Below are 27,632 nucleotides of genomic sequence, written 5' to 3'. Positions count from 1 at the left end.
GCTAATCAGGTAACCAGGCACCTGATTGTCAGCACCTGGGGGTACCAGAAATGGTAGAGTCAATAGCAACAGCAATAACAAGCTGTCTGGCATTGGCAGAGAAGACTTAGCAAATGATTCATGGGAGCAGCCCACATACTCAGATCTGCTGCTCATTAGTTATCTACCAGCACATCTGTCCTTACTTTGTGTGCTATGTTATCAAGATCTGACTATTTTAAAGCTACACATGTTTTAGTTTTTGAATTATAATGCATTATTTTTAAATAATAAATGTATTACTATAAAAAAGGGAGACATTTAGAGAATTTTCACAAAAATGCTGAAATCAGATCTGAAGTGTTACCACAGGATAATAATAATTATAACAAAACAATTATTAACCATTTCATTGATATAGAACAAACTAGTTAAATTAAGTTAAAGTTAAAAGTCCATGAGTTTGGATGCATTTAACTTCCAGTAGATGGCAACCTCTCCAAAATAAACGACACCGAAGTTGCTTTATATATATTCTATGCTTTAAAGCAGCAGTCAAACATAAAAATACTCAGCAGCGACATCTTGACTCCAACATTCAATAGTTTTATTGTGAAAAAGTCTTATCTCTTCATACCCTCACCTTAAAACTGTACAATCAATAATTTAAAAAAAGAAAGAAAATGTTCAGCTTTGTGTTTAAAGGAACATTCTCACAAAACACACCTAGACACACACACTCACACTCTCTTTCTCTCACACACTCACTTCAGATTACTCAGCAGCTTTAGCCAAAAACCAGAATAGTGTTTTACATTTTGTTCTCATCACAACAGTCTGCTCCTTTGTACAAACACTTCCACAATATCCGGTCCGGAACCTTCCACCATCCTTTTCTTTCTTTTTTTTAAAAGTCCAAAATGGAAACTCATTTCAGGAGAAACACAATTAAGCAGAGTCAGCAAACACTGAGGAGGAAGTCCATAAAACAAATCAAAAGGGAGGTGTGGAACCAAAACATGTGTGTTATTATCACATAACACACAGAGGCTGGATGTACAATATAACACAAAACAAGTCCGCAAGGATGAAACACAGAGAGGGAAACCTCTTCTGGAAATCTTGGCAACAAGCTGGAGTTATGGCCGGGCAATATTATGATATATAGAAAACCGTTGAAATATGTTCGTATGTTGAGGGCGTTTTTCAATATTGCTTCAATCGCGTGTTACGCTGGGCCGATATTCAATTATCGCCATCATTTTTATTTTTGCACTAAACTTAAAATGAGAAAAAAAGTGTACAGGCTTTAACATGTCATTATTTATTTAATAATTATATTACCAGAGAACGTAGTATTAATATCGTTATGACTATATCGTGATTGATCATTTTGAGCCCCAAGTTGAGTCCTTATTTTTTAAAACCTCCATATATATATATATATATATATATATATATATGTGTTTTCTGTCCATGGCCTCCGGGCCTCCGTAGAAAACACACTGAACACCTGAGGGAAAAGTGTATGCAGCAGCAGCTCACTCTTTGTGTTATCGAGAAAACGAGGCGGACGCTGAGAGGTGGAGCTGAGAGGAGGATGAAAGAGACGGACTGATGAAGCCCTCCAGAGATCTACCAAAAGAGCATCTATTATTCAGTAACTATGAATCATGGGACAGCATGCAGAGGCGAGGTGTACATCAGAGGCAGGGAAGAAGAAGAAGAAGAAGAAATGCTGCTTTCATTCTCTCATGTGTCCAACACCGTTAACCCTACAAATCAAAGCCAATGTTTCCTCGCTGTTGAACAATGTTGACAACTTGTGTCTGCCGTTTCCCACTGGTCCTGAATCCCCATCGTATGCCCTTTTCCTCCGGTTTGTCTGAAAGGATTTGAAACTATTTGTCTTCTGGAACAAATGTTAACCTAATGGAAGCTTTTAATATGAATTCTACTTTACACTGCTTTCTCTTCATAAAGTATTTAACACTATGTTGATCAATAATCTGTGATGTGGAGCTAAAGCAGTCGTTTAGCCCTATAGGGAGATACTGCAGGAGACGAGAGGCTGAAGGGGACTGAGTGACATTCAGAGAAGAGTGGTAAACACAGGCGCTGTTTACTGTAAATACTGCAGACATTCCACTCTACCCGACCCCCCCCCCCCCTCTCAGATATCTGCACTCCCTCTCGCTCCACCTCTAATCAATGTATGGAAAACACGGCTGGGAGGGATGGGGGAATTCTACACAGTACAGGAGAATTAAAGTGATATTCCACCCCCACCCCCCCGCTATTTGAGTTCCACTAAGACGGAGCGGAGTTTTAGTTCAAATAAAAGCCTGGAGGTGTGAAATGTGAAAACAAGAAGAAGAAGGTGTCTCTAAACATTTGGGAGATTAAAAAAAAACAGGAGCGATAGTAAAAAGTAATCTCTGCCTGTATCCAACAGTGTGTGAGGCTTTACCTCTCCTGACTACAACTCCCAGAAGCCCTTTGGCCAAGAAAGGACTAGCTCATAATGGGATTTATCAACACATATGAGAAATATAAAATGAACCGCAGCATCTGGCGATCAACTGTTTTTCTTCCAAGTGGATGCGAGTTAAAAAAAAAAAAAATTCACAAAAAAAGTATTGAGTGGTATCTATGGCAACAAGCATCGCTGGATCCCTTGCCGTGGAAAGTGGTTGTGTAAACAATAAAACATGAAAATAAACTGAGAGAAATGGGGAATTTGGTGTTTTTTCTTCTTCCTTTAAGCCACTTTGTTGCAGGTGAACGGACTCATTACAAATGCAGTTTGTGTTTATATTGACATCTCTACGGCAATATTCAGAAATGGACTCCTGCGCACCAGCATGTCCTGACCTGAGATCCGGATCAGGCTGCGTCTTTTAAACGATTTTAAAGGTGGTCCTGAAGACACCGGCTATTAAACCCTCACTCAGGTTGTCGCCAAGATTTCCCTTTAGAGAGTTTTAAGCTTCGAGGCAAAACGAGGGGCGAATTCACAAAAAGGATTGCACGACTTCTGCGGCTCATATAAGACAAAGAGAAAGGTGTCATTGTTAACGCTTTCGCAGTGGTTTGAATGTGCTGCTGTGCTATTCGAACATATTTCAATTTGGTCATGTGCAGAAACTTGGCACAAAACTGGCCTCTTCGTAGGCCTGCCAAAAGAGTCCAATTCACAAAGATCAGCGCACAAGCCGTTTCAGTGAAATGATAACTTCAGAGAGTTGGTGGTTGAATCCTGAAACGCTTTCTCTTTGTCACATTGGAAGAATGACTGCATCTTGTGTTTCAGGAGCTGCAGCTCACGGCCTGGAAATGTTCTTTCTGCCTTGGATCCATGTCACAAATAGCTAAATGCACTCAAGTGCAAAACATTGGTGGTGTGCTGTGATCATTTTAGCGCCGTGTTATCTTTAGTGAGGGACTTTGCCATCAGCAGCCACAATCCATTCTTTGTGAATTCGCCCGTGAGTTTTCAAACAGAACCGTTACAGCCAGCTGAGGAGACACAATGATCAATGAAATGACTGACTGGTCATTAAAACAGCAGATGAACTGGGTGTGGACTTGTAACCAGAAGAAAGAGGGGAATGTGAGACATCAAAGGTGAAGAATGTTGAGGTGATCTCTGTGATGCACACACACAATGAGGCGTGCATCATGTCCAGGAACTAAATACGTTTGTGAGAGAGTTCTGTACAGGTAGTTAAAACGCCAGCAGTGACTCTCGTGGGGGTCCGGTCTGTGGAGACCCAGATGTTTTTCCGTGCTCTCCTCTGATACCCGGTGGGGCTTCTCCTCTGGAAAGGCTCTTTAAGAGAGCAGGAAGCCATCCCTTTATCCATCATTCTTGCTCTTCAGCTCCTCAGGTTTAGGGATGTGCTCTTTTCCTCTAACATCCTGAACAAGCGCCTCCTGAGCGTTTACTAGGAGATTTTGCAGTTGTTGCGGGTGCAGTTCTGCGGCGGGCTCTGAGGCGGACGGATGGACTTGGAGCGCTTCAGGCTGTTCCCCTTGGAGCCGCCGGCGGGGTTGGCCAGGGAGTAGGAGCGTCCGTGCATCATGACGGCGTTCATGCCGTTGGCCATGGAGAAGGACTTGAGGTGCGACTTGATGGCGACGGGCAGCGGCAGCTTGTCGATGAGGTGGACCGGCGTGCACGACACGATGGCTCTGCAGCACAGGTCCTGCAGGCTGAACACTGCGGAGAGGAGGCACACGTTACAATGAGATCATGTCGAGCTACAGATTTAAAAAAAAATTCCACAGCTAACAATCCGAGTGAACAGAAAAAATAAAGGATAAATATAAGCATCCAGGTTTGAATAAGGCTTTGAGTGTCTGCCGTCTATCTCCCCTTAAAGAAAACCCTCGAACTAACCCTCAATTTGAAAAAAGTGATCTAATTATTTCTTTCTAGAATCCGAATCATGTTTACTCGCAGGTAGGGGTAAACACTGCTGTATGATGGTGGTTTGACACACACACACAATATTAATTTGCCATTTGGATCATGAGATTGTGTAATGTGTGTTTGTAAAGGAATTTGAGTGTGTGTAACTCCAGCAGGTGGGGTTTAGGTCTGAATGGGGAGAGGCTGCGGAGGTGTGGCTCAGTGAAAAGCACACAGTCTTTAGACCTTGTTTCTTTGCAGCTTGCAATAGTTTGATTTTCCTATTTAGTTGAAAATCTTTATTTGAATTTAGCATGATCAGAATGCGGACCCCATGAGGAATAGTCAAGGCTAGTGCTAATGGGGATGTCAACTACTACAACAAGAAAAGGATAAACCAACAATCTTTTATTTTCAAATCAAATCTGTCGGCCAAAAAGTGACACACAAAGAAAGAAAGAATGAACATCACGGTGACCACACCCCCATGCCCCCCCGCTCACCTCTGTTGGGCTTCCAGAACTTCTCCATGCCGTGCCTCATGAGCACGATGCGCGACAGCTCCGTGAACGACTCGATGACGTTGAAGTTGCACAGCGGGCTCACCTCGAAGAAGGTCATGCCGTTCTTCTCGGCGTACGCCCGCGCCTGCTCCGTGGGAACTTGCCGTTTGAAGGCCAGATGCAGCCGGTTACCAACGAGGATCCGAGGCACTCCTGGTGCATGCTGGGAAGTAAAGAATCAAACAGGAGGACAGAATTAAGCTTTGTTCATTTAATGAGCTGTTCTTATTTTGTGTGCTGATGTGGCTAAAGTATGTATGTGCGTTAGACTCTGTGTCTGGACCCCAGGAAGAATAGCAAATGCTAATGCTAGTGCTAATGACGATCTTTAAATGGAATAAAGGAAGTAAAGCTATGGATTCCAACCCGTTATTCATTCCAACCCGCAATTAGAGTCAAGAGGAGAAGGAGATGGGCAAGGCATTGGTGGATAAAGGGAAATGGATACAGCGATGGAGGCGCTTTACTATCAAAGCTGTTTTGTGAAGTCAAAAAGCTCGATTTTCGGGCATTAAACTTGCAAAACAATGTGTGTGTTGTAACTAAATGTCTAATGAATGTAGTGGATTCAATGAAAAATTAATACTTAAGTCCCTACACTTTTTGTAAAAGTGCTTAGTAACATTCCACCACTGTGTGAGAGACATTTAATTCACATTAAGTTAGCAGAGGAAGTGTGTTATTAATTCAACAAGCGTGTATCTGGCCCTGTCTCTCAGCCTCAGGTCTCGCTAACTCATCCCATCTGTTCTGAGAAACACGATGGCCTCCTTCACTCCCACGCACTGTCACCCCTCATCACCCTCTCCTCACGTCCCTCCCTGCTGCCTTTTCATGCTCAGAGTCCCTGTGGCACAGCAGCAGCAGGCTCAGGGGGAACGGCAACATCTGCAGCAGCAGCAGCTAACACTAGAGGTTTCTCCTGAAGCTAGGGTATGTACATCTCCAGCAGAGCAGAGACATAGCACTCATATTAGGGCTGAATGATTAATTGATATTAAATTGAAATCGCGATTTGAAATGATGCGATTATCAAATCGCAAAGCCTACAATTTTTTTAAAACATTTTTTCTTTTCTTGTGTGTCAGTCATCCACACCAATCAGAAGTGCTGTGCTCCACATGTACCAGCCATTGTTAACCAATCAGAAGTGGCCCATGATAGAAGGTGATAGACAGATTGATCCAATCACCTGCCAAGTCTTTTTGAAAGTGCCTGCCCTTTCCAAATGGCTTCCAATGGAGCTTTAGATGCTTTGGTGAAACAACCCGTCTGAGTCAGGTTAGTACTGCTCCATCACATGTTTCTATGACAGGGAGAATCTGAAACTGAAGCTTGACTTTAAAGCAACCCAACGGAAGTTTCATGTAAGTTTAGTTCTTTCACTCGTAGCTCGGGCTGCGGGGTGCTAGAGACGGGAGCACGTTGATGCGACCTTCCTAGCCGGAGTTATGGCCGCATTTTACAATAAACTTCCGTTGGGTCGCTTAAAAAAAATTAACGCAAATCGCATCGCAATATTTGTCAGAAAAATCGCAATTAGATTTTTCCCCAAAATCGTGCAGCCCTAACTCATATCTTTCTCAGAAGCAAAGCAGTAACACTACAGTGTAGGAATGCTCTGTGACGTGAACAATCACTGCACTTAAAATGTTACTAAGTACAAAAGTGTTAGCATCGAATAAACTTGAAGGAGGCTAGTTGAAAAAACTAAATAAAGTGTTTCTGTTTTATATTGCTGTATTATTTGGAAAACCTTTACATTTTAATAACAAAATGTAAAGAGCATTTTTCCCTTTTCACTAAAATGTTAACTTCACAATACATTGGTCGATCAAAATAAAGAAGAGATTAATATAATGAATAAAACTGAACATAATGATAAAATAATTAGATGAAGCTCTACACTGAGACAACAGGGAAAGATAGTAAAGATATATAAAACATACAGCATATAACCAGAGATAAAACCTAACAGTTGTTCTCTGCAGACTGTCACCACACAGAGATTTTCATCCCTCCATCTCTACTTTATTTCTGTGTTTCTAAAGTGGACGACCGCCACACCACGTCTTTGGAGGTGGAGCAGGAAAGGCCGGACTGAAACACACATTCCACAGGCCAAAAATATCACACACACTCACACAGACGCAGGCACAAACTCACACACACATCCTCTAGGTCTCTAATTCAGCAGGAAGGACATGATGAGTGTAGCACCCCCCCTACACACACAATAAATATATATATTTATAAAAAAGGTTTTGCTCATATTTAAAAAGGTACACCGTCTGATTATTATTATTATGCAGCTTCATTATTGTTGCAGCAAAACAACAACAATCAACAACTAATCAACGTCTCTGTCGGCATGGCAGCCGAGGCAGGAAGGGTTAACAATGGCATTGTGTTTCCCCGTCAGATATTAACTTTTGAAAATAAAACCCAGCCTCCTTTCACAATAATTCATTGTCTTTTTCCAAGTTTTTGTGTTACATTAAATGGGAGTATTTAAGGTATTGAAAATAAGTCTGGGCAGCAAACTTATTAAGACTAATCGACAAATATACATCATAATCGTAAAATACTATAAAAGCGTTATATATATATATATATATATACACAGTAAGGCAACTAGTAAGTAGCGTAATTAACACAAGTTAGTTATATAAATACAGTTGTTTGTAAAGGATCAATTAGTTATAGAGACCATGGAGTATGTTTTTCAAAATAAAAGCACCAGATGGTAACTGTATCTTAAAATGGACTCAGGACGAGGCCTGTTTTTCAAAATAAAAGCCTCCAACAATCGATGCATGTTAACAGAAACGTACAAATGTAAATAGTTTTTTTCAAAATAAAAGCTTCAGAATGTAAATGTATCTGAAAAATGCTCTGCCCCAGAGTTTGATGGCAGGGCTCCACGTCCACACTCACCTCATCGATCTCTCTGATCCACCTGTCGATGCCGTCAAAGGACCAGCGGTTTGTGATGTCATACACCAGCAGGATCCCCTGGAGACACACACGACAACAACAACAAGCAGTCACACGTCTGCCTGTAATCACTATCACATTAGGACAGTGTTTCTCAAACTTTATAACAAGGATTACCATCTGCTCAAATATCTTTTAGCATTAACCTGCATTTGATCCAGCAGGCTTACTTAATGCAAAGTTCAGTAGTCTATTTAATGAGTTTTTTCTCACCTGAGCCCCGCGGGAATATGACCGAAAGATGGTGCAGAACCTCCCCTGGCCCGAGGTGTCCCTGAGAACAGAGAGAAAAGACAGAAGAAAGATTCATATGTGAAACACTGAAGACGGAAACACTCGTCCGGCTACTGGTCTGAATTCATCCAACTTCAATATTTTGGCAGAAATAAACAGAAATGTAATGGGTAGATTTTTGATGACAGAGTAACGGCCCGTCCACACAGCGGCGTGCGTTGACGCTTCACCATTCACTTTGAATGGGGTGACGTCAGTTTTCGCCGAACTGCATTGTGGGAAGCGACGAGGAGCGTTGCTGGCGTGGCTCGCTGCAAAAGTTGAGCAATGTTCAACTTTTGACGCCTCGGCAGAAGCGTCAGCCAATCGAATCATATGCCAGTACAAGCTCTCGCCAATCAAACCGCTGCTTGTGTGTCAGGGGCGGGAGATTCATGTGATGATTGTTGGTCGAGTTTCAGACACGCCCGCCGGCAAGCTTCAACGCACGTATTTCCTAAAGTAACGTTGTTGTACTCGATGTACTTTTACCCACATCTGGATGACTATATCCGTTGTCTCACATTATTTTGTAGCCCGTTTCTTTTTCCAACCTCTATCTTACCCATCTTGTGATATCAGATTCTTTACAAAGAGAATAATTGAGGATTAATTGAGCTATTTTTAAACCAGTGTTACAAATATGAAAGGAAGCATCATTTTACAACTTCACAGCTCGTTTCACATCTTACTGTAGATTCAGAAACTATTTATAGTGGAGGGTTTGAAGGATCATTTCAGACGAGCTGCTTAAGGAAAGCAAAGCCAGATGAGCCGGTCGTGTGTTCATCCAGTCAGATGTCAAAGTCTGAGAGACGATCACCTGTCAATCAACTATTGTGCGGTCCACCATGTAGGATGTTCATACTAATTCAATGTTAGTAGGCAGCTTTCTGAATGAAAATGAAAGAATTAAATGATTCTCCCCTGTCTGCAGACCAACATGTTGCACTTTGAGCCTGATTATTGCATTACTCGTCAAAAGAGCTGAAATGAATAGTTCAGAGCTTTAGTTATGACATTGCCTTTTGAATACTAAATCAACAGTTTAATGTTGAGCAGCAGTTGAACGCTTATTCACTGTTTTAAAGATGATATTTGCATCCATTTAAATATTAAGATTAGGCTACACTAATATTGTTAGCATTATTTGTAGAATTAGATTCCAGTTAGTTGAGAAGGATTGTTTCAGACTCCAAACATTTCCAATAACACCCGAGCATGGTTAAGTTCAAAAGTCATAATGTATGGACTAAAGATAGATATAATGTTTTTATCTAACCAAATATTTGTATTTGATCCTTCTGTATTTTGCGCTAGGGCAGTGCATCTCAAACTTTTTTCAGTCATGTACCCCCTGACCGACCCCGAAAATGTTTGATCGAAAAAGTCTATACAAATAATTCCAATATAGTGATGTTCCCTCCGTGTGTGATTTATTAACTCCTTTCCAACAAACTAAGGATATTTTCATTTTATGCATGAAGAAAGAAAAAAAATGTAAACTGATTTTTCAAAGGAGTTTTTCAACTGAAGTAATATCTGTTTAACAAACCAATGAACAAAATGATATATTATGCAAAACTATCAAATACAATACACCAATTTGACATGTTTATGAGGTTCTAGGAATATTTGATATAAAATTGTGTTTTCTATTTAACTTATTGTACTAAGATTATCTTTGTAATCATGCATGGTATTTTTTGAATTAACTTTTTTTTTACCCCCATTTGAGAATCACTAGGGCCTTTAAAAAAGGGTCATAATTCATGACATATGACAACAGTTACCACAGCTATATTTGAAGACACCATTAGAAGCTTTGGATGTCAAATACATAAATGAAATGACATGAAGTACATTAATAGTATTTGTTTTGCCTTCACCTGATGAAAAACAAGCTCAGAGGGCTGCCATGGTGTTCAGAGGGTATAAGCACCCCCCCCCTGCCTGAAACGCTTCCATTGGACTCTTTCTTTACTTCTGTAACATAGTGACATCACCATTTAACACTTGCGCTTCTACTGGCTGGCGCTCCATCACATTGTGCTTGATAGGCTAAGGGGCGGGACATCTCTAAGCGGCTGACCAATCACAACAGAGCCGGCCAGCTAACCAATCAGAGCGGACTGGGCTCTGGTTTCAGACAGAGGGTGAAAAGAGGTGCAGCACAGGCGGTATGAGAACAATAAAGAGCTTTTTGAACATTAAAGCATGGAGACATGTCACAGTAGAGACACTACATACACATATGAACCTGAACATGACGATGTGTGTGTGACCTGTCACCAGGTGCAACAGTGTTTCTCATTTATGTGTTTTAACAGTTTTCTGCAGAAGTGATTTGCTGACTAAAATAAATATATATAACACCACCAGATATACTTCAACTTGACATTTCCTGTTTCTCTCTGAGAGTCATGAGACACAGATGGCAACAGAGACAGAAATAGAAAGGAAGCAGAGGATGGAAAGGACCACATTTAGACAACAGTGAGGACAGACTAAAGAAGAGTCAGCATCATAGGGCTGCACGCTTTGAAACCTTTCCCTCCACAGGGAAGACAAGGCGTTGCTTCTCCCGGGAGGAGTGCATTCCTTGGCCTACTTCCACCTAGCGCTGCAGCGTCTTTACTGACAGATTCATCTGCTGCATCTCCACCGATGCAAGATTATTTGTCAGGCATGTAATAATATGCAGAGAATAAGGACCCACAACATCTGCAGGAAAGTACATGCCCCCTGCAGCTGGCTGTCTTTACAATTAGATGTTTCAAATGATTGGTTTAAATAAGAAGAAAACAGTCGATGCATCTGCAAACATGTTTTTAACGAATATAGAAACCTTCCTGCTTAATGTATTCTTGCTCTATATGTCGCTTGTGCTTATTTTAAAATATGATGTTAATGAAATGCAACCCCTTGACATTATTCCCTTTTTCCCTTAAGTAGCTTTCCCTGTCTGACAGTTTGAGATCTATTCTGTATCATGTTGTTCCAGCTCTCCATTGAAGCTCTATGATGTTTACACCGAGTGAAATATTCAGAGCCAAGACTTGATGTTTTTTCTGGCTGCAGCATCCATCAGACTGAAATACTCAAGACGCATCTTTTAATACACATTTTTTCAAAAACAGCCTGATATATTGCACATCTTTGGCAGCTTTTTTGGTTCGCTCTGCAGGTAGGTCGGAGAAATATGAGAATGAAGACCTTTAGGCACCACAGGCAATTTTTACATGAGATTAATCAAATGATGTAATGTTGTACTTGCATTCATTATGAACACTTCAGGGGTCTCCGAAAATAAAGTAATTTTTGCTTTTATTCGTCCAGATTTTGAAATATATTTCAGGGATTTCTATATTTTCACTCCGCTTAAATACATAGAGGTGATTTACATTTTGCGATTAGCATCACAAAATGTCTTCTGTGATTATTCTTCCTCTGCACTACGCTCTCCTGAAGATGTCTCTTATAAAAACAGGCCCTGAGGTATGTAGATTATCCAGAGTAACAGGGACAACCTTAGATAGACATGGTGTCGTTGTATTGTTCAAAAGTCATTTGTCAATGCGTGACAGGTTTGAGACCTCAGAGAGAAATGGTAAACACTGGTGTAGATAAACACTCATGGTTTCATACCTGGAACTGCTACCCCCGCGACCCGACCACGGATAAGCGGGAGAAGATGGATGGATGGTTTCATACCACAAGAATATTATATATTTGGACTAACCCATAAAGGCATTTAGATTTAAGAGTGCATCCCACAAAAAAAACAGTAGTCACTATCTTTTGTACAGACAATAATGTGTTATCATTTCAGCAGTAATGAGTGTGCTTACCAAAGCTCCAGCTTCACTCTCTTCCCGTCCAGAAGGATGGTGGTGGTTTTATAGTCGATACCTGGACAGAGAGGGGGGGGGGGGACAGAGGCAGACATTAAGCAAAAGGACGCATCACTCTCCATTATAACACCACAGCCAGAGGAAGGCTGATGAACCAAAGTGTTCCCACAATACACTGTAGAGAACTGTGAATAGCTTGGTAGAAAATACAAGACTATATATATATATATATTTCTGCTACCTAGGAAGTCAGTGTTTTTGACTTTTCATCAAAAGATAACAATTAGGTTCAGTTCAGTCCATAACCATTGCTAATTATTCTTGCTTTCAATCTGTGTCGTACTCTGAAATTCATTCTGTCCTCTCCAAATGTAACTTTTTTTTTGTCACATTGTCTTGGTTGCTTTTTAGAACCATGAAGATTTGAGTTTAAGACCTATAATAATGTTCAATAGAAAAGGGAAACAAAGGAAGAATAAATCCCATCAATGGACTCGTTGTGTTTTTATCTTTTAATACAATTTAATTCTAAAATATGAACCTATAAAACGTCCGGGAGGTCTAGAGTGATACACAACATGAAATCAATAGATTTAATGTGCACCTGCTCCTCAAGCGACCAATAACAATACTAAGAGTCTACAGTCTTGCTAGCAGCTGTGGGGCTGTAACTGGAGCTAAAAGCTAATAATAACATGCTAACATGATTGCACAATGTTAATATAACAATGCTGTGGACATTTGCAGGTATCTTGTCCTAATAACTGGACAAATGTTGACCTGATAATGGGGGTAGATTTAAATGTCAGAGGGTTTAACCAAATCTTTAAAATACTCCAGAGGGGAAGAAGTTGTTTTACTCAAAACCACAAATGTCCCCTTATGGTTGGCAGGGCTCATTTCACTTCATTGATTTACAAATTGTGATCCCAATCCAAACAGTGGGCTTTTTTTGAAGATGTTATCTCACCGTATAAGTGAAAACAGCGACCGTTTGAAAATAATGACTTCCTGTGGGGACCATGAAAGTCTGAACCATAGTTAATGTAAAACAATTTAAATGAATTATTACAGTCATAAAAAACTCTGTTTACAACTGAAATGAAGAACTGAAGCATGTTCCCTCCCAGAACAGGCAGCAGTGATCAGCCTCTCTGTTCTCGCCCGTTGTCTCTCTCTTCTTTGACAAACCTGTCTGACTGCTACACCTGTCGCCTTCTGCTCCGTGCCTCGACACGTTCACCTGACTCCACTACAGCTCATGTGGTTTATGCCCAGTCTGTCGCTCCTCTGTTTTCATTTAAACAGCTCCGTATATCCGTTAGCGCAGCTAGCTAGCACCAGATGCTAACAACAACAATGCACGTAAGGTCAATCTCTCGCTCGCTCGGGCCACACATACACACACCCTCCCGGTCCTCCAGATGGCCAGTCGGTGCCTGCCGGTGAGCGTGGAAGTGTGGTCTGCCACAAGCGGGCGACAGGAGCGGGGCTGTCAGCATCAGCTTGTAGATGGTATTTTAAACTCGATGCGCTCTGAAACTACGGGGCGGCCGAGGAAAAAAAAATACACATGCGTTAATCGCGTTAAAATAATTAGTGGCGTAACATTTTTTTTATTATCGGTTATCGGTATCGGTATTGAGAAGCAGGAAGTTATCGGTATCGGTTTCAAAAAACCAATATCGTGCATCCCTAGTTGATACATTGTTTTAATTCTGCGCCTAGTTGTGTGTTTCCAAAGTCAGATATATCTTACTCCGCTTGCCTCATTAAGTCAAAACCCTATTTTAAAACACATCAATAAGCCACACTGTATTAATCCACTGCTGTAACTAGTCCCTGTCGAATGAAGCACTGTTTGAGTAAGGTTTGGTAAAACTAGTGACAACTTTAGGCAAGCTTGAAGCTGAGAGCCACAGACAGGGTAAGGAAGTGAGGACGTTCTGAGAAGTAGACCCAACATGTAGTTATTAATCCATTCCTTTTTCATTGGATTTCTTGACAATAACAAAATGACAGACGTACACTCATTGGCTAGGTCTGGAATTAAAGGTTGAATTATAATTTATTCACATTTTAATGATAAAATATTTTTGAAATAAAGACAAAAGCCAATTCCTCAAAGTCATAAAAGATACCAGTGTTTCCCACAGATCTGAAATATACTTGGGGGGGGTTAGGTGACGTGCAATAACATTAACCTTTCTGTTGGTCGCTTGTTAGCAGACCCTTCACGCGATGGCAGAGCGAACAGGTACAGGCAGGGCCCATAGTGATAGCCCTATAGTTTAAATCTACTACCCACAAATAGACATATGGACATGGGCTACTATTTAAAAAACAAAGGTAAATGTATTTAGGAACCTATCAATGTGATTTTAATTGGGGGTGGACCTCAAATCCTCTAGGGGGTTCCAGGGGCATGCTCCCCCGGTTTTTTTTTGGAGTTAAATGCATCTCACAATGCAATCTGGTGCATTTTGAGAGGAAAATAAAGAGACTAGATCTATGGAAACACCTATATGAAAAAGAACTGTATGCATTTCAATAATCATAAAATCATGGACATAACCAATAACATACCATTTCCAATATGAAAAAAACACTGAAACTTGTTTATTTATTCATTTTTGGTTCATTTATAGTTGTGAGTGTGTCTGTGCTCCTGAATCAGCCTCACCTGTCTCCCCCCTCTCTCCCCTGCTCCTCTTTGAGGCAGCAGCAAAGACTACTTTAAGCTCTCAACAAGTTTTAAAAGTGTATGTTACCTTTTTTCACCTAGTTAACTTTTTATGTATTTATTCATGCATATTTATATGTGTTTGAATAAATGGTGACTAAACCATTTGAGACCCACTGAGAACTTAGACAAAATTAACTATCTAAAGTTTAGATAGTTAAATAGGTAAAGGACTCTGAGTGTTTAGATTCTAAACACTCAGAGTCCTTTACCTCACCTGAGCTGAGGTTATCCCGAGCTTGAATGACACTCTTGCCCCTTTCACACCAGTGCCTTTTCAGCTCCGGCTCGGAGCTGGAGCCTGACAAGCGGCGGGTTTTCCTGTTCACACCGCAGCGGTGCCGGCTCTTAGCTCCGGAATCGGGTTCACTTCCAGCTCCAAAAAATTGTCGGTCAAGAGGCAAAAGCTTCGGAGCTAAGAGGTGGCGTCGCTTACGTCTCTCTTACGTCGAGGCGTGCAGGAAACTAAACCCTCCTCCCCTGAACATGGGTCGACTGTCATGCCTGCCTACAAGCAGTAGTGCTTATAAACACACTTTATAAAGTCAGGCAACACTAACCAGGCTTCGTGTGATTCTGTTTATTTGTACCTTACTTTGACCATCCGTTCATTGTTATTGATCATTGTGGAGAGAGGCAGACGTTTTGTTTTGTATTATAGCAGCTATCGGATGGAATCAATACATGGGCTGCACAGGTTGTCGTGTCCGACTATCACAAGTAGAATCATAATAAAAATACGCCGGTAAATGTGCCTGTAGAAAACGGTTTATGCCACAATAGGATAGCAATAGCAAGTAGTCAGTTTAGCTTCGGTTGCTATGCTAACATCACCCATTTTATACCAGAGAAACTTTCATAACAGCGTTGTGATACCAAACAGCGTCAATTCAGACTGACACACATTCACTTAGGCTAAGGGGAACTGGGGATATGCATCAGCTGCTTGTGTGAGTCGGACAGTGAATACTTTAGAGCGGCCGCAGCAGTGTGAGCTAACCGGGAGCTAACGGAGGAGAATAAACTCCCGTAGAAGAGCAGCCAACACTGCAGCGGTCGGTAAATGCTGCAGAAACACATTAATAAACAATGAACCACGGCACTCTGGAGCAAAGTATAAGGGTGGAGAAGTCGTTATTCAATTTAAATCTGGCTTTGTGTGATTAAAAGCAACACGATCATCGACCCGACGCAGTTCCCCGTTGTTGTTGTGAGCGCCGTAACGCCGTTGGGGAGCAAATCAGCGATGTAAACGGTGACGTCATGACGCAGCAGCGGCAGCACCAGTCGGGTGCTGGGCGGTGTGAACAGAGCGGGAGCAGAAAAGGGAAACCGGTGCTGAACCAGAAAAGCTCTAGCTCGGAGCTAGAAAGGGAAAAGCGCTGGTGTGAAAGCCGCAACAGAGACCAATCAAGGGCTCTGATGTATGATCCAGTGTTTCCGCCAGACCAGGCCTGAGAGGGCGTCCACCCCGAGAGCGGGCAAACGGCACCCCTGTATACACACACACATTCAATACATACATACAGTATGATGGCTTGAACTAGTGGGAGAAATGACACTGTTTGTCTGTAGCCAATGCCTTGAACCTCGACAAAAATGGCATTAGAAGCATTAGAAAGTCAAGGTAAATTTGCAGTTAACTTGCGGTCTGCAATGCGTGTCACGCTCGCGCACACAAGTAAATATATATGCACGTTCATTCTCACAACGCGTCAGACACAAGAAAATATACATTAAATGGGACCTATCATGCAAAATGCACTTTGTGATGTATTTTATACATAAATATGTGCCCCCGGTGCGTCGGGGAACTAACGCAGCGTCAGAAAATAAAACCCTTTCTCTTTTCCTCCGTACCCAAATCTTTTAAAAACAGGGGTACAACGAGCGGATACAGATTTTCTGCCAATCTGACGTCAAATCGGCAGCGGGCCCACAGAAAATTGCTATCAGAAACAATGCCTGCCGTGTTTTGGACGTAATCTCATCTTTGTTTGCATTAGCAAGCCTCACTAACACTCAGAGCTAACCTGTACTGTAGAGCACATGTGTTTAAAAAGCAGGAAATAAAAAAAAGGAACTCACCTTAACCCGCAAGAGAAAAAGCATTTGAGATCCATACTGTTTCAGAAATAATCTTTGATGTGGATAAGAACAGGATGGCGTTTTATCACAGCAGAATTTAACTTCATCTCCGGTAGAATTCTGATCAGGCATTAGCTCCGTCTCCTCTTTTTATTTTTTTAAGCTAAGGACCAAAAATCCGTGTTTCTCTAACAGGGCTGCAAAAGAGGGGTATGAGCAGTATGAGGCATGGCTACAATGAGTGAACTGTTTGGTATTTTAAGCAAAAAACTTCACAGACATGTTTTATATATAGGTATGGCCCTACAATATATTTGTCCAATATAGCATGATAGGTCCACTTTAATTTACATCAGAATCAGATTTTTTTATTTTTTATTTTTTTAAATAATGGGACACAGGGTTCGGTCCGGATTGATTTGCAGTTCGGTCCGGATCCGGACCTTGGTCTGGAGTTTGAGAAGCCCTGTTTTACAGTATTGTTGTTTTATAGTTATTTGTTAATGTATACAACCCAATTGGTGTTCTTTGCAATTGAAAAGGATATTGCATTGTGTTTGTTACTTTCGTTACAGTTGTATATGTCTTAGGCCCCGGCCACACGAGGACGATAACGGTCATTTCTGTTACCGTTTTGTGTCTTATAGACCATTTGGCCACACGAGGACGATAACGGTAATTTCCGTTACCGTTTTGTGTCTTATAGACCATTCGGCCACACTAGGACTACAGAATATGGCACTAAACGACTACGGTAACGATAACGGGTCCCAAGGTGGATAGAACGGCATACGCAACGCGCTGGGGGGGGTCCAACGGCTCCGTGTGTACGCCCTATACGATCATTTTCTGATAATGATGAGGCAATAGTCCCGCCTCTCCCCACCTCTGCTGCTCACCCCCGCGTCAAAGTAAACTGCACACTGAATTCAGATTATTTATCTTTCTCTCGATATGGACATAAACGCGAGTAAAGTCTAATCTGACAGGACGGAGACACGCAGTTCTGCTCACCTGCAGCTCCTCCCGCTGTGATGCGGCGGTGAACGGAGCAAAACACACTTCAAGTCAGATCATCACCCTTAGATTTTAATTACCTCTCAAACTACCTAGACTACTGTCGGCCGGGTCACTCATTACTGGATCAGCTGCTGCATGAGACAGACACTGACGCTGTCAGAAGAGAGGGAGGAAAAAGAGAGGCTCCGTGTATTTTATTATTATATTATATAGAGTCGTTATTCATTTGTTTTAAAGCTCAATAAATAACAAAGAAGACCTTTGACCGGCACTTTGATAATTTTGTCCGGAAGATTTAAACTTTAATACACGTTGACTGGCGAAAAACTCTGCGTGGTTCCCTCGGCCCACACCGCGGAGAATAAACAGAAGGGCAACCATGACAACCATGCTTCTTCACTGCTTTTGTGGAGGATGTTACAGCGCCACGTACAGGCTCCTGCATATGTACTGCAGCTTCTCCAGCGGTTGGAGCTAAACGGAGCTGTTTCGTGTGGACAGAAACTTTCCGGTGTCTATTGCGTGTGGACGGAAGCCTGTTTTGCGATTGCGTTTTACCGTTATCGTCCTTGTGTGGCCGGGGCCTTAAGTGTAATTTGGCTTGGCTTCCTATTTTGTATGGACATGCTTTTATTTATAAGGAGAGTTAGCGCTGTTGACAGGAAGTTGTCGTTGCTATGGAAACAACATGACTGAGATTAACGGAGAAAAATAATATCTACATATAAAGACAGAGAAAGTAACCGATCAAGTTTATGGTTAAGTGTTAGCACCCCCCGAAGAGGCACAAGCTCTTACGCTGATATTGGAGATTTAAAAAAAAAAACGAATATCCGAATAACGAAATTGAAACCAGAATAGTACTCCAACGAACGAATATTCGGATATTCGGGTACAGCCCTAACTCCCACACATGACTGCATCAGCCTCTGGCAGGTATTAGCTGCTGGCTAACCAAATTAGCAATGTCTTCCAATTTCCCAGGCAACATAAAGCTGCTGCCGAGCTAAAGTGCTGAGCTCAGGCTAATTTAATTTGAGTGAGTGCGGGATTTGGGACCAAGCGCTCCTCTTCTCTAGTTGCCAGGGCTCACTTATAATCAATAGCATCTCTGACGTCTTAGCAGAGTACTGCTGCTTCTATTCTGGGTTTCTCTGTTCTTTCGAGGCACTCAAAGCTTTGTGAGGCTTATAAAAGCTTTTGTTGAGACGGTTTCAAATAAGTGCTGAGTTAGCTATATGGTGATAATGTGTTCTACATTAGGTTGTTTGTCTCTGTAAAACTAGGAGTGGTTGACATAGATATGATCAGTGTATAGAATCATAGGGATGTACGTTTTTTTATTTGTACCTAACCAGCAAAGTAGCAGGTCAGCTGCACGCAGAGCGCACACTATGCAGGTTTGTGCATGTAATGTCAAATGAAAGGTTCACAAGTGTGCGTTCCACACATTTAGCCATTAGCTGTTAGCATGATATGCTGAGGTTACTACGACAAGTTGATTGGTGTGCAGGTGTGCTCGACAATATGGCGAGTGCAGAACAAATAATGGCTAATGGAATGGAAACATATAACGGAAATTCAAAAGCATCACTCAGATGTGCTGACCATCAGGAGAATAAGTGTTGAAAATCTTCCTTGTTTTTAAAAAGAAAACCGTTTTAAAGTTTAAAATAATTTTTTTTTAAAAACATATCCTTATACATTTAGGTTTTTTTATGCACACAAAACCATGATTTTAGTGTACACCACAAGTAGTTAATTAATATGAATTTATCAATTAATTAAATAATAATTAAATTGCACATGAACATAATGTCTTAAAGTTGTAACATTTAAATAATAGATATAAATATGAAATACATTACATCTGCAGATAATGAGATTTGACTGCACTTCCTGCTAAGCTCTGGAGTAATATTGAACAGATAGAGTCTGCATGCGTCTTGCTAGAGGATTAGACCAGGGCCGGCTTTACATTTACCAGTTCACTCTCTCCTGTGAGCCCCTCCCTCCTTTAAGAGGGCAGGGGGTTATCTCGGAGTTGGCCTGCTTCCACTTGATAACGGCTGTGTGTGAATATGCCACTGTCTAAACAGCCAGTTCTCTTCTGCAGAGAAACAATGGGCCGCCGGGCCTGCATGACCCCCGGGGGAATATCCCTTTGTTAGTGCGTGCTGAATGAAAAACAGATGTAAGTCTCGCAGCTGCACTGAAAAGCCTCTTTCCAACCTGCTTTTGCATTTGGATTGTCTACACCCCTCCAAGGCTGGTGTTATCTGATTGCTAACTTCAACAGGCTGTGAAATTCAATACCTTAACGCAGTGTGAAAAATGAATGGGGGGATCCTCCCTGTAACACACCAATCCCCCCCCCTCTCCAATCAAAGTTGCCTTAACAGGGCTTGACATTAAGGACTGCCCGATGGCCCGGGGCCATCTAGTATTTAGCTCGCAATGAAGCCTCACCTGCTGGTTGCCCGATCGGGCAATCTATTATGCCAGTATCATGCAGCTCACGGATCCAGTAATGAGTGACCCGACAGTAAAACTAAACATATCTATAACTAGTTACGGTAGTTTGAGAGGTAATTAAAATAGCTACGTGTGATATTCTAACCTGAAGTGTGTGTTTTGTCCGCTCACCGCTGCATGTGATCATGCAGAGCTGCGTATCAACTCGTCAGCAGCAGCTGATCTCTCTCTCTCCCGTCAGATTAGACTTTACTCGCGTTTATGTCCATATCGATCAGATCCAGCTAGTTCTAGCTAATGATATGACTACCTGCTTATTAAAAGACACCTAAACAATAAGCGTCGCTATGCAACCAGGTGAGGCCACAAAGTATAGCGCAGCATTATGCATTTGTTTACATGCCCACCGGAACCCCGAGGCATTACCAACAAATCAACGCACAATCAACCCATACAGGACATCTCTTTCTCCACATTAAGTGTTAGACATTAGAATAGACTATTCTTGTCTGTCACATACTCTTTTGTCTGTCACATAAGTGGCGCAAGTTGCGCAACTGATGCGGTATTGCGCTAAAGGGAAATCATTTTTGACCGGACATTTTGACCGAAGAGATTTAGATTTTCCGGCTAACGGGAACTCTGACGTCCCATTTTGTGTGCTTCGCGGATGCGCTTGGCTCCTCTCGACTGCTGCTCGGGTCTGCTCGGTCAGCTTCCAGGTGAGGAGGCATTCGTTCGACCAACTTACAGTAGATAACATTACAAACATTTTTAACAGGGGCCATACTAGTGTAAATAATGTTTGTTTTGGCAGTTATAACTGAATGTAATGTTTTTTACTTTTTTACATCTGGGAAGGCATTTGCCTTCATCAGATGGAAAGTGTCTTGACCAACAACTTAAGTATTTCTTCTAGCTATGCAGGGCATGCAAGCGAGCAAACACAAACAAGAACAAACAAACAAGTGAAATGAAGAATACAATTGAAATTGTACAATATAATATTGTGGTGGTTCATCTTATAATTCAGTCTAGAGAATGCACCAGACAGCATCTAAGACCTGCAAAAATCTAAATGTTCTAGGGGGACGGAGGCCCCCCAAACCCTTTGTGCGTCATTTCGTCCGCGCACATTTTTCAGGGCAATCTCTATTGGGCTCAGGGCCATCTGTAAATTAGCTTAGATGGCCCACAGGGCCATCTAAGCTAATGTCATGCACTGCTTAACATCAGCTGGGGGGATTCAAATTAGGATACATACAGCAAGACAATCAACATTTAGAGCTGTCCCGAATACCATTTTTTGGGTGACTAACAAAATACAAGGATATTTAGTTAACATCATACATGCGAGAAAAAGCAGCAACATGTAACATTAGAGAACTTGGAACAAGGTAATGTTGCCTTTCACTGAAACGATCATCAATACAGCTCTTATTAATTGTCAAAAAAATAAGTAAGAAAGTGGCCTTCGCTGTTTTACAGAACCAAACGTTTTTTCTGATCTGTAACTCACACTATCACTGAGGAGAATATGTGACGGCCCCCAAGTCGAGTTGGGAGCCAATCACAGCCCAAAGAAACAATGTTATCCAATCAGAATCTGCTGTTCTGTCCAGATTTTCTCCTAAAATATTTAGTTTTCCCCTTCCTCCACACTAACCTCTATCAGCCAGAGGGATGCACATCAATATGTGAGCTTCTGTCTGCACAAACATCCCGGCACAAGCGTTCAGCTGCGTTCCACTCTGCCTCCATATTTTCAATTCAAATCAAGTTTATTTATATAACCCAAAATCACAAATCCTATTTGTCTCAGAGGGCTATTTAATGAAGCCGTTTGATCTGGCTACCGTCAATTAGGACGTGTTCCTCTTTGAGAGACTCTGTAAAGGCTCGCTGATTTTCTTTAGAGGAATGACCGGTTCTCCATGGGCTTGTGTTCAGAAACATCCAACGCAGTGGTGACATCCTACATCTTTAGATCGCAGCCATGCATATATCAAAATATATATGAAAAAGCAAATAGTGTTCTATTTAAGCCCATATGTAGATTTATTTTGGTAACATGACAAATCTGAAAACTATCCTTTATAATTTCCGTAAATCCAAGTTGGGCCTGTTTTGTCTGACTAGAACTCCAAAAAATAAAAGATATGCAATATCCAAAGATATGTTGCATAGTTTTTTGCTCATCGATAATCTTTTTTAGATAAAAACCGTGTAGCTTCACATGACTGCATTGATAAGTTTAAATAGAGCCACCGAATAGAGCAATACATCGCCAACCACGTTCACACTCATTGTGTCTTTTAAATGCCTTATTACTTATTTATAATTATGACCTTCCTTTCTCAAATCATTGTCACTGGCTGTATGGAACAGTTTGGCCTTCAGTGTAGTGGGTGTGTAAAAACACCCATGAAGAAGAGAAACCAAATGGCAACAGGCGGCATCACCCTTTGGCTGAATTCATTAAAGAATCAGCTCATTCTGCTGACTGATGTATATTTCATGAACAGTTGCTGTCATCCTGAGGGGACGAGATGAAAACCTTTTTCATCTAAAAAGCTAAATGGATACTCGGAGAATCATCTATGACTGCTTTCTGGTGAAGACCTTTTGCTGGAGCAAATATCTCAACAAATGCAAGAAACTGGGCAGCTTGTATTGCAGTAGAAGTGGTTTGAAGAGGAGGTGGGGGTATAATGCGTGAGATGGGTAGACGCTCTTCCTTGCTGTCCTGCTGGCATCTCATTGTATTCCTTAACAGACTCTTATTGTAGCATCAAGTGATGCAGGATTGATTTCCCACACATCATAAAGAACCATGCCAGGGTGTTAGCATATTTTTGCCAATTTACAAAAACCAAGCGTTATCTTGGTTACTGCAGACTGTTTTCAGAAGCATTTAAGAGCTTTCAATATTGCTACCTGCCTTCTCTGCAGCCATTAGGACTTCTCGTTCCAGTACACTACTACAATTCATTTGGAGGTATTTTAAAGTCGCTGAGTGGAGAGAATCCATCATGTCTGCTTTTATTGTTGGCAAAGTAATGCTGCTTTCAGTGCTGAGTCATTTGTGCTACATAAGCAACATCAATAACAGGATGTTTATGTTGAAGTGGTTTCCATATGTAGAGTTCACTTTGGTGACCCCCTCCTAAATGGATTTTCTCACACACACAATGGTTTTTTAGGGTGTTTTTGAATGTATTATTCCTTCATTTCCTTTGGTTAAATGCAGTTAAAGCTGGAGAATGGTAAAACAACATTCAGGCTCTTGTGTGTATGGGACAGTGTTTCCGCCAGACCAGGGCTGAGAGGGCGTCGAGAGAAGGGGGTGGGGGGGGTTGGTTGAATTTTGACTTGAGCCGTCCCCCTATAGATACGGCTCTCCTGATCAGCATTTATAGAGTGCCACAGTGACGCGTCCTAAAACCCGGAAGTAAGTTAGCATTTTTACCACGTCAGGTTCCTTCGACAAAAAGCAATGGGATTTCTCCATAGGGTTTTGGAAAATAGCTCCAAATAAGGTCTGTGGTTGAGACACATTGAAGAGACGGATCACGTTTTGTTCTACGACCTTAAATCCATCAGCAGTGACCCCTCTGGTGATTTTTGAAGAGTTTACGTGTCTAAAAAACGATGGTTGAAGTGGCTGAATAGGACTACAGAAGTTGTCCAGGCCGTTTTACGTCATTACACCGAACACGTAAAACACTCCCGCTAAGTTTGAAAGCAAGTACCTGCCTCCTGATAACTGTTCAAACAAACGCTTCAACTTGTACCATTTACAATCTGTATGTTTGAATATGGATCTTAAGTCGGCCTGACGTTGAAGCAGCGACCCTGCTGTAGTTCCTTTATAGCATGACGTTAGCATTTTGCTTCTTGCGACTATATTTATGCTTCGAAAATTATAAAAGTAGGATAGACATGTGGATATTATCCGGCTGAACAAAACGTGATCCGTCTCTTAAATGTGTTTCAACCACAGATCTTATTTCCAGCTATTTTCCAAAATCCTATGGAGAAATTGCATTGCTTTTTGTAGAATGAACCGGAAGGAGTTTACTTCCGGGTTTTAGGACGCGTCACTGCGGTTCTCTATTGAGAGCACCGATCGATCGGCAGAGTGAATATCGGCCGATATCGATCGGAGCATCCCTAACTGCAACCAACTATAATAAAATGTATTGATTAATCTGCTGATTAGTTCCTCTGATTCATTGTTTCGTCTATGAAAATGTCAGAAAATAGTTAAATAAAATAAAAAATCCATCGAAATTTGTTAAACTCTCAGGTGATGCCTTTAATGACTTGTTTTATAATCCAAATCTATTCACTTTATTATGATATAAAACAGACAAAAGGAGGAAAACACCATATCCGAGGCATTCAACATGAAAAATGTACTTTATCTGCTAATCAAGTAATCGTTTTAGCTCTAATAAAGAGGAAGCCATGTAACAAATAACGTTTTTAATTTTTGTAATGGATGGGAAGGGTGAGTTTTGCATTAAATAGGCTGAGACTTGCAAGAACACTGCTATGGTTATATGAACTTTCTTTATGTGTTTTTTCTTCAGGGCTCTCCTTTGATGGGAGTGTGAGTATTTGTGTACAGCAGGCGCCACAGACCACAGACCACAGCTCACTGCAGCAGCAGGCAGGGATCAGCCTGGGAGCTACAGCAGTGAGAGAGCCAGGTGATCTGAGCTGCTGCACCCAGGGAGGACTCCTCTGACTGGGCACCGCTCCACCATCCCTTCACAGCACGGTGGAGACAGTTAAGCGAGCTGTGGGCCTACTCTAAAGTAACAAATCAATCAACCTAAAAACATTTTTTATTCTAAAGCAATAAGCCAATCAAAATGTGTAATTGATCCATTCTGAATATTTAATATGGGGCTAATTTTAGGGTTCCATCATTTATTTTCCACTTCTGATGTGACATGTTTACTACTTCAAATGTTCAAAAAGCCCTTTATTTTTCTCATACTGCCTTCTTTTCACCCTCTGTCTGAAACCAGAGCCCAGTCTGCTCTGATTGGTTAGCTGGCCGGCTCTGTTGTGATTGGTTAGAGATGTCTCGCCTCTTAGCCTATCACGTACAATGTGTTGGAGCACTAGCCAATAGAAGTGTGAGTGTTACATAGTGATGTCACCATGGCAAATGTTTTTTCTTGGAATATCTGAAACTATAACTGTAAAGTAGGGCTGCTCAATTAATCGTATTTTAATCGCAATTACGATTTTGGCTTTCAACGATTACGAAAACAACGTAATCGAAATAAAGCGATTATTTATTTATTTAAATTATTTTTTGTATTGGTTTTTTAGTTGAATTATACCTAAAGTGCAGGGTAATCAACTGTTAAAAACATACTGTTCCATTTGATTTTTTTCAATAAATGGATGTTTTCAAAGTAGATGGATAATCATTTTTAATCGTGATATCAATTATTGACCCAAATAATCGAGATTATGATTTTTGCCATAATCGAGCTGTAAAGAAGTTTAAATTATTGTTAATGTTTACTAAAGTATTTCTGCTGTTCTCTGCTACTGGCCAATAAATACAAAGTATTCATTGTCATATTATAACCTTGTTAAATGTGTCGATATTTTTGTTAAAATTGCAGTATTATGAACATACTACTTGCAGCCTTTGCTGAGCAGCCTTCAATAATATACATAAATACATGTATATGTAAAACAGAGAACATTGCTTCCTTTTGTTGTTTTTAAAGTAGGAAACCAGTGAGGCTGGTATGAACAACCCTTCATATCGGAGAGGATGTTGCTCGCTCAGTTTAATGTATAGGTCTAGAAATGTATTGTCAACAGGTCATTCAAACTATTGTTTGGCAAGTGAGACTGAACGACAATGCACATACAGTCTGACTGACTTCCATGGCAATGCTTTATATGATCAGAGAGCTCATTGTGTGTTCTCCACAGTCCACACAGCAGCGCAATGTGTAGTATGTTCAAGGCTTTTCTGATGAGCAAGCATGACATAACACAAGAAGCCCATCATCACAAGAGGATACAACTAAGCTGAGAGAAAAGTGACTCACCACTACTGTACGCGTACGGGGACTCTGCAGATCCATCCTGCAGGCTGTCCAGGATCTCTCCTTTGCCCACATCGCTGTCTCCCACCAGGAGGAACTTGAGCAGGTAGTCGTAGCTTTTCACTGGGCTGCCCTGGCTGCCCATGGTGCATCCCGTCTGAGTCCAGGGGCTGAAGAGGAATGACTGTAAACTTCCCCCTTGTGTGTTGTTCTACACACTTGAACCAAAACAAAGGCTTGTTATGCCATGAACCGAATGTTGTGTCCACCAACTTGAAGTCTTTGTTATGCCTCTTTTTCGGTCTTAACTAAACAGTCTTCCAAATTCAGTCTTCCACCTTTTCAGATAACAAAAAGAGCTTCCAATCTCAAAGGAATGTCCTACTTGAAAAAGATAACATCCTTATTTCTGAAAATAAGTGCAAGCTGTATCCGGACGGGATAACTCTTTTTGGCTTGGTGGCATAAGTCTACGTAGAGAAGAAAAACATGCTTATTGCCTGGAATAATAATTATAATAAGCGTCTTTGCAAAGTATAGGAGCACATATCTTTGCGAATCATATATTTGTCTAGTTAGCAAAAAATCTAGCTAACCTGGAGGCTGTGTTTTTATTCCCATTTAAGAAAAGCTCTGTGGTGAACAACAAGCTATCCCCTGCCAGAGAGCTAGTTAGCTTAGCAGTTAGCAGTTATCAAACACGGTAGATATTAGAAGACACTGACACTCGCTATGCGTTACGCTACGCAATGCAACACGTGGCACTGCATTTAATAACTACAAATCTCCGTGAATAAAAATGACTTGCTGTTACTGGATAAATGCTAACTTAGCTAGCGCAGCCCGTAGCTCAACTTCAACCGCCGTCCCTGTAATTTCAGGCCCCCTTGTCTTCCTCTGGTCCGGGGTGACAAAGATTCCTGTAACTTCACTGCGTTATATCCAGAAAACACCAATATCTGCAGTGGGATCAGAAGCCTGTGGCAGTTTTATGTCCAGTCCAAATCTCTGTAGGTGTACTCAATAATCCCAGTCTCTGATATCTCCATATGTCTCCATTATATTGAATCATAGTCACTGCTGTGTCTTCTCAGCACCGTACAACAACACTGCTGACAGATCCGCTGCTCGCCAGTCTCC

The 27,632-nt window shown here is 41.3% G+C and overlaps 1 protein-coding gene across 1 annotated transcript; it reads right to left on the bottom strand.

Annotated features, from left to right (window-relative positions):
* Nucleotides 1–564: 564 nt before the first annotated feature.
* Nucleotides 565–27,614, bottom strand: rab40c (RAB40c, member RAS oncogene family). Its single transcript, XM_034232868.1, has 6 exons — nucleotides 26,496–27,614; nucleotides 12,078–12,138; nucleotides 8,167–8,227; nucleotides 7,894–7,971; nucleotides 4,897–5,119; nucleotides 565–4,201 (listed from the first exon to the last, which is right to left on the bottom strand). Exons 1-6 carry the CDS (start codon nucleotides 26,635–26,637, stop codon nucleotides 3,927–3,929), a joined length of 840 nt encoding a protein of 279 aa, XP_034088759.1. The 5' UTR covers nucleotides 26,638–27,614; the 3' UTR covers nucleotides 565–3,926.
* Nucleotides 27,615–27,632: the final 18 nt, after the last annotated feature.

Source organism: Gymnodraco acuticeps, unplaced genomic scaffold, assembly GCF_902827175.1.
Source record: "Gymnodraco acuticeps unplaced genomic scaffold, fGymAcu1.1, whole genome shotgun sequence".
Lineage (NCBI taxonomy): Eukaryota > Metazoa > Chordata > Actinopteri > Perciformes > Bathydraconidae > Gymnodraco > Gymnodraco acuticeps.
This window is presented reverse-complemented; position numbering and strand designations above follow the sequence as displayed.

Bases quoted from the DNA above. Each gene is read 5' to 3' on its own strand.
- rab40c (XM_034232868.1), bottom strand. From the start codon at position 26,637: ATGGGCAGCCAGGGCAGCCCAGTGAAAAGCTACGACTACCTGCTCAAG. The intron at 12,139-26,495 runs GTGAGTCACTTT...CTCTCTGTCCAG, and splicing joins CCCGTACGCGTACAGTAGTG to GTATCGACTATAAAACCACC. The intron at 7,972-8,166 runs GTGAGAAAAAAC...GTGTGTCTCCAG, and splicing joins CATATTCCCGCGGGGCTCAG to GGGATCCTGCTGGTGTATGA.